This window comes from Octodon degus, unplaced genomic scaffold (assembly GCF_000260255.1).
Source record: "Octodon degus isolate 3935 unplaced genomic scaffold, OctDeg1.0 scaffold00051, whole genome shotgun sequence".
Taxonomy (NCBI): domain Eukaryota; kingdom Metazoa; phylum Chordata; class Mammalia; order Rodentia; family Octodontidae; genus Octodon; species Octodon degus.
In genome coordinates, this window is record NW_004524627.1 from 11229890 (window position 1) to 11245088 (window position 15199).

At 37.1% G+C, this 15199-nt stretch overlaps 1 protein-coding gene across 6 annotated transcripts in view; it reads right to left on the bottom strand.

Moving 5' to 3' along the window:
• The window catches only part of Cab39l (calcium binding protein 39 like), a 156594-nt gene that overhangs the window by 53110 nt on the left and 88285 nt on the right, over positions 1 to 15199 (bottom strand). For all 6 annotated transcript variants that reach the window (XM_023717291.1, XM_023717294.1, XM_023717290.1 and 3 more), the window contains 2 exons: positions 7605 to 7745; positions 5740 to 5904 (listed from right to left, as the gene is read on the bottom strand). In XM_023717291.1, the coding sequence (XP_023573059.1) occupies positions 5740 to 5904; positions 7605 to 7715 (276 nt within the window). In that variant the 5' untranslated portion in view covers positions 7716 to 7745. The remainder of the gene's footprint in view (positions 1 to 5739; positions 5905 to 7604; positions 7746 to 15199) is intronic.

Sequence of the window (15199 nt, forward strand, 5' to 3'; positions counted from 1 at the left end):
TCTCTCTCTCTCTCTCTCTCTCTCTCTCTCTCTCTCTCTCTCTCTGTACATGTGAGATGTGGTAAAGATACACAGGAAGAGGGTCTGAAACCTCTGTTGGGCCTAGCAGACATGGGTTGTGGGACAGCCATCCTATCCTCTGAGATGCAAAGCCTCACAATCTAGTTAATTTTAATCTTTCACCATTTCATCTCAGTTCACTGTAAAGTGCTGATAATAATAGTAATAGATGGAGAGTGACTGGCTCCTGCTATCTCTAAATCGTTTGTGGAATGCATAAGGGAGTTAGCAGCAAGCAATCAATGACCGATACTATCCTTGTGGCCTAATACAATTGTAACCATCAGGTTGTTGTCATCTCTTTTTGTTCTTCACATCTCTAAAACCAGGCCCCTCAGATGCCAATTTAGAGCACTTATTCTGGACAACTAGAATATGTGTTTTCTGAGTGGCTATCTATACTCTTAACTCAAATAAAAGCCTTTGCTTACACATTTTTGTGTAAGATTCTACATTTTAGGTTGATAGTAGCAAGAAATAATCCTCATGTTACAAAACGACTTTATAGCAAACAAATAGATTATCTACTTGAAAACAATCCATGACAAGTAACTTGAACCTTCTGAGGTCAGATACCATTTCTTTTTCATGACCACAGTGAAAGAAATAATCTTTAGAAATGAAGTTACACAGTAGAGTTTTCTTCATCTTTGAGCAGCTTTCTTATTGAACCCCACACTGACTTTGTATCCACCCTAGTTTTGCAAGGCACATCTGCTTTTAAAATGAGTGCATCAACTTTTATCTGAAATAAATTCTTTATTCCCTTAATCTCTTATCACATTGTGCTTTCCAAAATTAGTCAAAAAGCTATGTCTTGAACAGTAGCCAAACCACAAAAGATACAGCTCTAAGATTGATCCTGAATTTACAAAATCATCAGCCTTCGAATCTTAGTCACAAGTCATTTTTTAAATGACTCATAATATGTTGGCATAGTTCTTTTCTTTTGAAAAGTTTAAGATTGGATGGTTAAATAATTTTTTTTTAACTTAAGGGGCCTAAGGGATCCCCAGTACTTTCCCTCAGCCCAAAGAGCTACTTCCCTCTGGGTTTTTTTTCCTTTTTCTTTTTCTTTTGATACAGGGTCTTGCTATGCAGTTTGGACTCACAGTGATCTGCCTGTTTCAGCATCCCTAGTGCTGGCAGTACAGGCATGCGTCACCATGCTAGGTACCTGGGATTGAACCTGGGACCTTGTGCTTGCTACATAGGTGGTTATGCCACAGAGCTATCTTCCCAGTCCTTCCTCTGGGTTTCTAAAGAAGAAATGAGTTTGTCACAGGATTCCTGAATTAGTCCCTACTACCTGATCCAAAATCATGGCCTTGAGTTACCATGGCTACTGTCAGGGTGAGTTCCAAACCCAGTCCTAGCTACTTTCAGCCCTTATTAACTGGTTATTTTCTCAACATCACTGTTAACCTCAAGTGTAGAAAACCAGTCCTCCTCCTTCACTCAATATTGCTATTACTACATTGCTCTTTTATCAACAGTTTAAGGATAACAAAGGGTAAGCACAGCATGCAGAAATAACTTCAAATAATTTCTACCTGAACCCCACACTGACTTTGTATCCACCCTAGTTTTGCAAGGCACATCTGCCTTTGGTCTACCTCATTATCTTTTTCCTTAAGCTTCTTCTGTTTATTATTGTCCAGCTAACTTTTCCTTACCCCACTCCAAATCTTCTCCTATCTTTCTTCTATTTCCTATCTCTACTAACCTTAGCCAAAAGAGGCCTTTCTCAGGTTTCTGTTACTTCACTCTGCAAAGGAATCTAGGCTCTTTTCTCTCAGTCTTTTCTTTCCAAATGCTGTCTAGTAATCTTATAACTAACAAAAAAGCCCTAGAAAGCTGTCTTCTAAACAGAAGTTCACATTTGTTCTCTGTGAAGGATGTTCCACCCTCCTAAATTATCTGGCAAGAGCTTCAGCCTATCCCTAAAATAATTTTTCCTCCCTGTTAGAAAAACATATCATAATTTTACAATCAAATGACTGTTTTGATCCTCAGAGAAGCAGTGAGAGAATATTCATCTACTGAAATAAGATTATCACATAAAGAAATGTGCATTGTCTTCTGAACAATTCACTAATTCCTCAAGAAGAACAGCTCACTGTTATGTCTTAGGATAGCTTCTTTTGATTCAATTCTTTTACCTCTGCTTTGATCTAATTCTAATTCTTAATTTCATTCAAACAACCAGCCAATCAGCCGACACACATCTGCATGTGGGAATCAGTCTTAGTACTCCAGGTAGTCTCAGTTCAAAAGGGGGTTCCCAGAGCTGCCTATGAACCAAGAGAGCTGGAGGGGGTGGAAGTCCTGTGTCGTTACAACATGTGTTGAAGGCAGGAAGAACTGTGGTAAGCTATCAATAGTTTACAGGGCAGAGGAGGAAAGTTTCCTCCGGAAGGCTGATCACTCTCTCAGTTCATTAAGACACACAGCACAGTTCTACAAGTAAGTTAATAATACTAGTAACCCTGCTTCTTTACTGGAAATATGATAAAGTGCTTATGCTTAAAATATGATAATAGCTGATAAAATGCTTAAAATGGAACTGTTCTAAATTTTAACTGTTTTCCCATTCATTCATTTGCTCGTTCATTTAACCAAGAAGTATTTATTTATTTTGGAGAAGGCAAGCTGCATCTACTGAATTTTCAGGTATTGTTATTAGATCAGTGGAATAAATAAAGTTAAGATTTGTCTAATGTTTCATCACAGTAACAAATCTTCTGTATTTAGTATATTATTTACTGTATTTAGTATATTATTCTGGAGGGGGAAAGAATATATGTACATTTTATATAAAGTTAAAAAGTAACTAATTCTCTGCATTTTAAGACTTTATCTTCATAGAAAACTCATATATTTAAAAAGATACTTTTTTTCTCCAGGGATTGCAGAGCAAAAGTTTACTAGATAACAGTATTTAGTATTCAGGAAACTGAATGTCTTAATATCCAAATAATTTTCAAGTGAATTTTCTCTCTAGATTTTATATTTATTCCTGGAATATCAGATAAAATAAGAGAAACTTGTGTAACTATTTCTTACTGTTCCACATATCCTATTCCAAGCTAGTGGTGAACAAGGTTGGGAGGTACTTAAGGTTTTCTCCTCCTACCTTCCCATTCCTTGGAGACTTTTTTTCCCCAGAACCGGGGATTGAGCTCAGGCCCTTGTGCTTGCCAGGCAAGCGCTTATCCTACTGAGCTATCTCCCTGGCCCCGTTTGGAGACTATTTTGAAACTGATGTTCTGTGGCTACTCAAAGCTTCTCCAACACTGAATCTGATGACATCTCCTCTGTAAGTCATTCCTCAAAAAATTAAAATCTTTGCTCAGGTTCCTTCTACCCTCCTCTCAAAACTGGTCTAATCTCATAAACTAACTCAACTAACATTTGAATCATGATGATCATAGTTTAACATGTGGTTATTCTCAGACAACATGCAGAACAAGAGAAACTTATAGAGCCATAACTGTAATCTGAGTGTTAACTCTTTTTATTTATTATTACTGACAAACAAATACAAAACAACCAAAGAATCAAGGGTTATAACGAAAACAACCACCCAGCTTAGATTTCACTTTAGATGAAGAGAGGTAATGAAAATACTACTATCTGATAGTGATATTTGTATATAGTTTGCATTTGTATTTAGTCTTCTTATATGATATAACACATAAACTTAAAGCCACTCAAGTTTATATTGTTATTCTTCTGCAGATGGGAAGGAAGGCTCAGTGAGGTTAAGTTGCTAAGTTTTAAATGGCAGAGCTCAGACTACACAATTCCAACTCCAACTCAAGCATTTCTACTATGCCACCACTTCTGCAAATGCTCACAACATGTAAACTTAAAGTAAATAAAAATATAAACATATAGAAACACAGCAAGAATATACTGTAATTCCACATACAGTCAGTTTGAAAAAGATGTGACACAGATGGGGGAGAAGAGTGAGCAAGCCAGGCAAGAGGAAACAAAGACTATGGGCCAGAAAATGTCAAAGGTGGAGAAACAGAATGAGAGAAAGAGATAAAGGAGGATCTGAAAGGATGTTAGAGACCTTCATCTTGCTTCCAGCCCCCACCTGCAGGCTATCTCCTGAGCAGTCCTGCTCCACGTTCCTCTAGCTCGGTCCAGGCAGCCGAGTCTTTCCCACCCAACCTGTCCTGAGAGCAACAGGCTGGGGTATTTACAGACTCCCCAGGGATCTGACCTTATCTGGCCAACTCACTGCAATCACTTTAAGTAGATTTCCTTCCCTTGTTCAGGGAACAAAACTAAAAGCAATTCACTTGAGAAATCTGCACATCTCCTCTGTCTCAGAATCAAAGGAGACAAAAGCGCTTAACTAATAGTACCCAAAGTACTATGGCAGAAACAAAATAAAACCAAGAATTCCATCACCTAAAAAAAATGTCAAAACTTGCCTATGTATGCAATTTTCACTGAAAATGACTAAATTAGTTTTTGTTTTTTTAAGGGTGTGTGTGTATGTGCAGGGTCTTACTAAGCAGCTCAGTGATCCTCCTGATTTCTGCCTCCCTAGTGCTGGGATTACAGGCATGTGTCACCATACCCGGACTCCATCCAGGCTCACCACACCCGGCGGGGAGGGCAGGGCCAGCATGGCATGTGGTGCCAGGAATCAAACCCTGGCCCTGCACTTACCTCAGCAAGCACTAGGTCTGCTGAGCTATACCGCCAGTCAACTATCCTTAATTAGACATATAACAGGAGATGGGGGGGATAAAAATGAGTGAGATGTCATGTGTGTACGCACCAATTCCCAAGGTGAATATACTTACTACGTGTTGAAAATATATACTAATAAAAATGTAAAAAAAAGATACATATCTTATATGACTAGCATTGAACAAATTACTAGCATTTAACACATCATTGATACAATATTTTAATGAAAAGAACTGTTTTGGTTGATATTGTCTGAGTTTGAATCCCAGTTGAAGCTCTTAGTAACTGAGTGATTTGGGGCAGATAACTTACTAAATTTGAACCTATGGTTAATAATACAGGATTAGGGGACCAGGGAGATAGCTCAGTGGAATAAGTATTTGCTTGGCAAGCACCAGGTCCTGAGTTTGATCCCTGGTATCACAAAAAAAAAAGATTTAAAAAAATAATACAGGATTAGACACAAAGGTAGTTTTAAGAATTAAGGCCTGGCGTGGTGGCACATGACTATAATTCTAGTGCTTTAGGAGGCTGAGGCAGGAAAAAGTTGCCTGAAACTTAGTGTCTTAGTGAAGTCTAAACTAAAAAAATTTAAAAAGCTTAGGCTATCACTCACTGTGAAGACCTGGGCTCAGTCATGTAATCATTGGAAGAGACAGAGACAGAGACAGAGACAGAGAGACAGAGAGAGAAAAAAAGAAAGTTTGAAACTGTTGAAATATAGTAAGCACACAACAAATGTTATCTGTTATTATTGTTATTAGTCTATGTAACTGTGCTACATACCTGCATAAAACTTTAGTGTAGTATATATGTTTTTGCATTTTTTAAAAATGAGGGCACTTGCAAAAGTTTTAGAAAAAAAAATTTTTAACTACATGGGCAATTGAAAAAGTCAAATACTGATAATCACATAAGTAGACACTGAAAACCAGAGCTGCCATCTTTTCCCAAGTCGCTCACCTCAAAGTCTATCAGCTGCAAGTCAGCTATCAGTGTCACCAGCAGCCCGCTCTTGTAGAGTTCTTGTGCCAGCTGAGCCACCATCTCTGTTGGGGGTTCCTTGTCATTCGTGCCACACAGAATTTCTTTCATTGCTTGCAGTGATTTTGACACTTCTTCTGAAGCCTAGTGATCAAAAAGTATACTAACCATTTTTTGTTTTTGTGGTATTGGGGATTGAAGCCAGGGCCTCATGCATGCTAGGCAAGCACCCAACCACTGAGCTATAGCCCCAGCCCCACTAAAGCTTAAAAATATAAAAAAATTCAGATCATTAAACTAGAAAACTATATCTTAAGTCCTGTTTGATTGTAATTAAGAGCATTGGGCAGCTATAAATACACAAGAAACCATTAATAAACACAACTTTTTATTTTGGAAAATACTATTAAAATTTATATGAAACTTTTAATATTATACTTAGTAGACATAATTAAAATAATTTTACTTTAACTTGTACTCAATCTAATTTTGCTAGTAGTTAAATAGAACTGTTACTCCAGAAAGTTAAGTTCAATCTGTTTTAAAGACTTATGTGCAGTTACTAGTCTTTATTTAAAGCTTTACATTAAGGTTTTTCAATAAATCCCCATTTTTCCTGATCTTTTAATGGACCAAATATGAAATCATATTTGGCAAAGCTCATAAACTTTCTTTGTCAATTCACTTATTTGTCATACGTTACCACCATCTTTTTTCTAAATGTGAACTTAAAAATAAACCACTCATTGCCTTTAAGAAGTAATAGGTAAATCCATGGAGGAAGAAAGTAGAACAGCGGGTGCCAGGGTGTGGGGGAGGGGATGATGAGAGAGACCTGCTAGTGGGTACAGGGTTTCTACTGGGTGAACCTGGTTTTAGGTTCACCACCTAGAATCAGGCAGTGGTGATAGCTGTGCAATCTTATGAATATAATAAAAGTCATTGAATTGTGAATGTTCTAAATGGAAACTACATGGTCTGTGAAGTAAATCTCAATAAAAAACTCATTACACTAATATAGGTAGCATAAAGCAGATTATTTTAGTTAACAATTACATTTTTTTGATGTTTTAAAAATTTTTATTAGTGTGTTTGCAGAACATAGTGATGACATTCATCGCAGGGAATTGGTATATGTACACAACACATCTGAATTCTCCCCCACATCTCTTGGTCCTATTTCCATTTGCAAAAGATCTATCTCCCTGTTTCATGTTATCCATCTTTTATTTTTCTCATATAAGAGAAATCATACGATACTTACACTTATGTATCTTATTTCACTTGACATGGTCTGGTTTTCTCAACATGTTAAAGCAAGCATAGTTTTATTACTTTGTAGCATATAAATTATAAATTAAGAAATGAGTAGAATGAGATAGATTACATAATTAAATAAATCATGGTAGCAAGAGACTACTTTTTTGCTTTTGTTTTTAATTTTTTGAGACAGGATCTCACTACATAGTTCAGGCTGGTCTCAAACTCAAGATCCTCCTGCCTCAGCCTCTCAAGCACTAGGATTAGGGGAACACACAGTTATGCTCAGTCCAAAGATACTATGTTTTAAAAAGGAGTCTACCATATAGTTATGTCCAACTGAAACAACTGTTAATGTTAAGAGCTAGAAGATTCTTAAATTTTGAGATGAATCCACAGAAGAGTACTTTCAACATGTAAGGAAAGCTAAGTATAATCATCTTTGTGACCATTACCCAGGTCAAGAAATAGAACATTTGCAACACCTTTGAATGCTATCTTTTCAATCTATATATAAATACTTATATGTTTTTCATGACAATGGCTATAGTTTTGGTCTGAAATGTTATTTTTTGGGCTCATACCTTGTCTGTCTTTTTATCTTGCTTTTCCAAAATAGCCATGTTGTCTTTCAGCATTTTCACGATTTCTGCTGGATTCTTATGTGATTTACTAAATAAAGGCATTTTTTTCATGTAGAAAAACTCTTCTTCCAATATGGAATACTAAAACAAACAAGACAACAAAAATCATAATTTTTATTCTTAATATGCTTAACTTGTTACAGCAAAATGTCCTATAAGTTTTAGATAAGTGTAATTCTGTAATTTGAAATATTAAAAATGATCAAACTAAAATGAGTTTTAAGCTTTATGCCAAATTTCAATACATATAAAATAAACAGTTTAAGGAAGATATTTCAAAAGCTTTACCTAAATTTTTTTACTCAAAGTCTAAATTTTGTCCTTCATTAGAAATACAACAATCCTGCAAATATAATATGCACTTTTAATGTATAAGCTGGTATATAAAATTCTATCTTTTGACCGAAGAAAGTGGTTATAATTATAATAATAATAACAAATGATGAAACATGTAAAACACAAATGAAGTTAGGATTCATGTACTGTCCTAAAGCAATACTCAAAAGCACACCACTACCTACTCTATAGCAGTCACAAAACTGCACTGTAAAATTATTTACTCTTCAAATACTGATAAAATAGTCATGATGGAGGGTGGAGGAGTGTGGGAAAAAGAAGTATCAATTCTGATTGGTGAGAAGATCTAGTATATACAGCAGAGAAAGCCAAATATGGTTTTCATTCCCTTATTGCAAGTATTAGGGGAAAAGATCTGATAAAGTCTCCAGCTACAAAAGGAATTCATTAGTTTATATGTATTGGTTAAAAATACTTCAGCTATTACAGAAATAAAGTATAATGAATCAGAATTGTGTGACTCAAGTGCTCAGGGATGATAACAGTTACCAGTCTGTCCCCTTTCAAAATTTATTCTATAAATACGTATCAGGTTAATATTACTCTTAGTTTTGTGGACTGATCAGGTTCACAGTCTCCCAAACAAGCAGACAGTGAAGGCTAAATAAAAAAGAGACAAGTGGAATAATTTTAGGGCTCCAGAAGGATCAAAACCTTCTCACAGAATTCAAGATTCTCTGGGGTTAAGACAAGATCTTCTCTGGGTGGCCCTTATTTATTTAGTTATCAGAACAAGGGAAGGGTGTAGTCAAGAATGTTCCTTTAGGAGAGCTATGTTAACTCCAGGAAGGACTCCACCCAGGAGTGAGATGCCTGAGGCTACAATCTTTATCTAGTGGAGGTTGAAGCCAGGTGTCCTTGACTGTGATCTTGTCTTATCCTTTGAGGCATCACCACTTCACCTGCCCTTACAGGCCTCAATAGGGACCAGTAACTCAGGGAGGTCCATTTACTATGAGTCCACTGCCCATCTCCTGACAAGGAGCCTTGGATGGATTCGCAAGTACACATGAAAAGCCAATTGGTTAATTTAGGTTTTGCTCAGGGCTGATTTGTAGTGGTCTCTTATCATATAAAAAAAACATTTTCAAAACAAAACAAGACTAACACTAATAGTATTTTGGGCCAGTGAGATAGCTCAGTGGACTAAGTGCCTGCTTAGGCAACTGCAGGGACTGGGGTTTGATCCCAGGCACCACATGCAGTACCAGCCCTGCTGCCAAGCATGCTAAGCTGGCCAATGAAACCGGGCATGGTGGCACATGCCTGTAATCCCAGCAATGGGACAGGGGCTGAAAACAGGAGGATCACTATGAGTCCAAGCTGCATAGTGAGACCTTCTACCAAATACATACATTAAATATTTGAGAACTTTTGCACTTGTTATATCCTGGATACCATTCCATGAGTATGTTTAAGTCTACTACAATATTTTTAGTAATGGTAACAGTGTTTTATTATATAAATATAATTAATTTTACCAGTAGCCTGTGGTGGCCATTTCATTGTTTTGATTTTTTTTATTAACAGTGATATAATTAATCAATGAAGAAAGAATATACACAAATGCATACATCAGTTAATAGCAGTTCCATCACCATCTCTTTCTATTATAATCCTGACTATGGCTCCAAATCTCCCATCCTTCTAGCTTTCTATTTATTTCCCAAATCTGTTTCTTCAGGATTTCTGCATGATCTGTGAGCTGCTTGATATCCTTGCAATAGATTCCTTCAGGTAATAAAATCAGTAGTTGTTGTTTGTGACCAGAATTCCAATGGTAACTGGAAAATTAGTGTGAATTTTTTTATGATAGAACAGAAAACTTAAGGAATATTTGCTGTTCTCAGCAGGGCTCCTCTGTGTGGGCTCAGTAAGTGTGACAGGAGCTTGTCCACCCTCAGCCCAAGGAAAAATCTGAAAGCCACAGTAAGGGATCCAATCAGCATGTGAAGCTGAACCACGGTTGCCAGAGAATCTGAAGATAAAATACCTGCAGAGTCTCATGGGCGGTGTAAGTTCCACAAAAAGAGACACAGGTTTTTTAGATGTACATTGTGTCTGTCTCTATGAAACGCAGGAATGAAATTATAAAGGCATACTTAGGTTTTTCCTTATCCATCTTTCCTCTCATAAACAGATCTAAACATAGATGGATTTAAGTTTGTGTAGTGGGTAGGGTGGGTGCCAAGTCCCTGGATAGATGGGCACACCTATCTGTTACTTCCTAATTGGTGATCCTGACAATTATGCAACCTCTCTAAGCATCATCGGTAGATGGAAATAACAGCTGTTGCCAAGAGTAAAGATCCAAGGAGCACCTGGAATAGGGAGGGCTCTTGGTACAGCCAAGGCATTCTATAATGTTTAGCCACTATTATACAAAATGTTCCATGACATAATTAGGTTTCACCAAAGATAAAGGCATAGTACTTGAGATACGATTCTGTCAGAAATGTTCTTAGATATTTCTGGCTCCTTGAGTCAATTATATTGTTTTGTTATTTTTTCACAATAGAAATTTATTCTCTGAATGCTTAATACTCAATGTTCACATATTTGACATTAAAGCAATTTTATGAAGAAGCTAAATGCATTTGTGTAATTGTGCATTCTCTTCGTGTAGTCCTGCCATATACTCAGAGAAAGAAATATCATTGTAGAATTTCCACTAAATTATTCCTGCCATCAAAACATAGCACAAATGACACAGTGTGTTTTCTGGCCATTACCTATCCTACTTGGTTCTCACACTATCAGTCTAACTCTAATGCCAAATTTGCTGGAATTGCAAACATTTTCAGGACTTCTGAGTTAATACGGTGAAGCTGGGTATGGTGGTGCACACCTGTAATTCCAGTACTTGGAGGCTGAAGCAGGAGGACTGCTGACAGTTTAATGCCAGCCTGAACTGCATAGTGAGACCCTGTCTCAAAAACAAAACAAAAACCAAATTAATACAGTGTTTGGCCAGCATTTCCTGGTTCATTATCTTCCAATAATTCATTTGGTGGTTGGTCCGTTCATCTATTGGCTGAGTAAATAATCCTAGTTAAGTACTCTGCACAGGTATCTTGCTTAGCTTAAGCGTTAAGGAAACAAACAAGAAAAACATAATCTTTGCTTTGAGAGCTTTTTTTAAATTTATTTTTTTAATTTTATTTTTTGTTTTGAGACAGAGTGTTGGTATGTAGGCCAGCATGGCCTCAAACTCAGCCTCCTGAGTGCTGGGATTACAGGCATGCACCACAACACCCATCTTGGAGCTTTTTATTAAGTGGAAAAAATAAACATGTTAGAGGTACTAGAAAGATGTAACAGTATACTACCATAGAGTATCTCTTAGTACAGTATCCTTTTCCCATATTTCAAATATATCTATTGAATTTAAAAACTGTGAAATTTACTTAATGTATTAAACTTTCACTTAAAATTCAATTTGTATTTTTAAAATTTTTAAGTTTTCTTAGTACATGCTTATAACATAATGATTACAACCATCTTGGAGAGTTGGTAGATGTTGATAACATTTCTCAGCTCGTTTTTCATCCCCTTTAACTCTCCTCTCTCTCCCCTCCCTACATTTTAAACTTCTGTGTGCTTTGTTCTTTTGCTATGACATGTAGGCTGGCGTGGAACTAACTATGTAGCTCAGGCTGGCCTCAAACTTACAACGATCCTCCTCCTTCAGCTTCCCAAGTGTTAGGATTACAGAAGTGTACCACAAGGCCTGGCTCTCATTTTAAACTTTTATCCTCATACTAAAACAAAAAAGCACACTTTCATAAACTTTTATAAGATCATTAATCTTCAATTTGGGGCTCATTCTTCAAGGGAAAGCAGAACTCATACTCTCAAACCATAGCGTGCCAGCCTGCAGAATCCCTGGCATTTCTGTAAGTTAAAGCATTACTTCCCTGGCTGCACAGCCCTCCCACTGCCAGCAGCCCTATCCACTCCTAGCTGGAGTGCCACCCTCATCAGTCACAACCTTGAGGCTGCTGTCATTCTCTAGGCAGCTGTGCAGGTTACACCTGCGTACCCACCTGTTACATTATCCCCACCACCTAGTCCCGTGATAGAGAAACTTTAAGAGTTTTCTTAAAAAAAAAAAAAAAAGCCTACCATAATATGCAGGCCATAAATTCCTAGTCACTACCACTGAGAAATGGTCATTTCCCACCTCTCACAAACACCAAATAATTAATTAAGTACCCTCCCAATCTTGACTGAAAGAATAGACTGAGAAGTTATCACTGGTGACTGTATTTGTACAATGAAGACTTTCTAAAAGCAAAATTGAGCATATTTTGAATTTTAGATATTTGGTAGACTTGTGATCTCTAGATTCCTTAGCACCACTCCATGTCTGTTCTGAGCCTTTAGTTCCTAGCATCCATCAATACCACAGATAAAGTACCTAAAATTAAATGTCAATAAAGCTATGACAGACATACTAAGGAGCAGGGGAGAACTTGACAAAAGAGAGCTGGCCAAGATAAATGACTGAAAAAGCATATATACACAAATACACATGTTCCAAGTGCACCATGGTAACCCAAATCTGCATAAAGCAGGAACAACTTTACAAAAAACTGATTGAGGAAGCTGGGCATAATCCTAGCATTCAGGAGGCTGAGGTAGTAGGGTCACTGGGAGTTCCAGACCAGCATGTGCTACAAAGTGAGCTCAAAGCCAGCCTGAGCTGCACAGTGAGAATCTGTCACAAAGAGGCCAAAAACAACAACAACAACAAAAAAACCCAAAACACCTGATTGAGGTCAACTGGAAGGGACAAAGTTAATCTACATTTAATCCTTCTAAAAATATTTCCCGAAAAGGGGAGGGGAGAGAGAAGGAAGACATACCATGTCTGAGGACCAATTCCCTATGACGAATTTTATCACTATATATATATCTAAAATGCATCAATAAAATAAAAATAAATTTCCTGAGCACCTATGCTATGGTAGACAATCGACTGAGAAATACAAAATGAATAAGCTCCAATGGGCTCACAATACAGAAAGAGATAAAAACACCCAGGGTTTCCCCAGAAAGCCAGAAAAGGTAACAAAAACTAAAGAACATGGAAAACAAAAAACTAAACATTGAAGGAAAGATACACATTGTGCACAGATATACATAACCTTTCTATTCATTTATAGTTTGAGGCCAACCTGGCTTTATACTGAATTCCAGACTAGCCTGAATTGTGTAGAGACCTTGCTTCTAAAAGCCTAAATAAATGAATAAATTTTTATAAATGGGTTGGGGGAAGAGTGTATAGAAGTGTAACTCTGTGGTAGAGCACTTTGGTCAGCAAGTGTGAGGTCCTGGATCCAATCCGTAACACTGGAAAAAAATTTTTTTAAAGATGAGATCTAAACCAGGCATGATAGGGGCCAGGGAGATGGCTCAGTGGAATAAGCACTTCCCTGGCAAGTGCAATGGCTTGAGTTCAATCCCCGGTTCTGTCAAAAAAAAAACAGAATCATCCCCTCCCTAAGATGTTTGAAATGCAGTGAGATAGTGAGGTTAAGCTTGATAGCCTAAATCATTTGATAATAACAATAAGCTTGTCTTCTGGATGGTTAACAACCTAGTTTGCAGACCAAAATTAGAGAAAAAGGAGGGCTACAAGGAAAGCCAACATTTTGGCCCTAGCCTTCTAAGGTCAATTAAGACTCAGGACATATGAGAACTTGTACTGTAACGTCATGTACCTCGGTAGTGTCCCAAATTTTCTGATCAAGAAGATTATGGGGCCAAAGAGGAAAGTGATCGATGACGTAGAGTGTGCCTAAGGAGAGTCACATGGGGAGAAGACACTCCCTCAGGCTTTCACAGAGAGCACATTGGCCAAGCAATGGCTATGACTCATCCACATGGCTGCACTGACAAAGGTTCTACAATCTGAGGTACAGGATCTCAGGATAAATCCTGAGGGCATTTCATTGACCTTCTCAGACCAAAAAGCTACAACTCTTGTTGCATAGGTCCTGCTTTACCTTGGTCTTAACCATCCAGTAGAAAAGTATAAAGACGAAATATAGGAAATAAAGCCATGCTGTTATGTTGAGCTGTGAGGGACTCAGGTCCCCTAATTTCTGACATTGCCAGTTAAACAGAAGACCCAATGCTATAATGGGCTACTGGACTCTTTTAGAATATTTTGCTGAGTTTACACACCTATAATATTCAATAATGGAACTTAGAAAAAATGGGGTATACCTATGAATGTCCATTTTGTATCCGTGTATTCAAAGTGGTTAGGATAGATATATAGTTGCATTCTCTTAAAGAATAGAATGATTTGTTCTAATGGTGTTTGTAAATAGGATCACAAGTCCACTTCTTGTATAGCAATTAACCACTGAGAAGAATATATGCAGTGTATTATTTGTTGAAAATGTACTTCTGATTAGATTTGAAACTGTCTCATTGCTATCTGTTTATCAATAAAACTTTGAAAAAAAATAAAATAAACCAGGCATGATGATACATTCTTGTATCCCAACACTCGGAAGGCTGAAACAGGAGAACCACCTCCTGAATTTAAGAACATCCTGAGCTACATAGTAAGTTCAAGGGCAGCAGGAAATACAGGATCATGTTTCAATAAAAAATAAAGTAAAATAAAATAGAAAAGATTAAAAATTCACTGTGGATTGTAAAAGAAACATTCTCTCAAAGCAATTCCAACAAAATGATCTTAACAACAGAAACAAAAGCAAATCATAAAAATCAAGTGAACTCTGGACTTCCTTAAGAGCATGGAGAAAAGCTACACAGTTCTGGGAAGGAAAGCATATGGCCCATCATTAAATCTCCAGCTAACACACCATCTACTTGTGAACAGATTATACATACTTGCTAAAAATTAACAGAAAGATGAGATAGAATCAGGCCCGCAGAGAAGTGAAAAAAATTAATGCTAAAAAGTCAGAAATAGTTTTTGAACGGAAGCCTTTATATTGGTGGTAGTACATGCGGGAGGGTGAGACTCTACAATTATAATTCATTGATATGAGAATAAAAATAAAACACTGAGCTAAAGAAGTAAAAAAGGAAACCGACCCAAAAATCTCCAAGAAAATAATGGAAACAATGAGAAGAAGGAGGAAGAGGAGGAGGAGGAAGAGGAAAAGGAGGTGGAGGAGGAGGAGGAGGAGGAG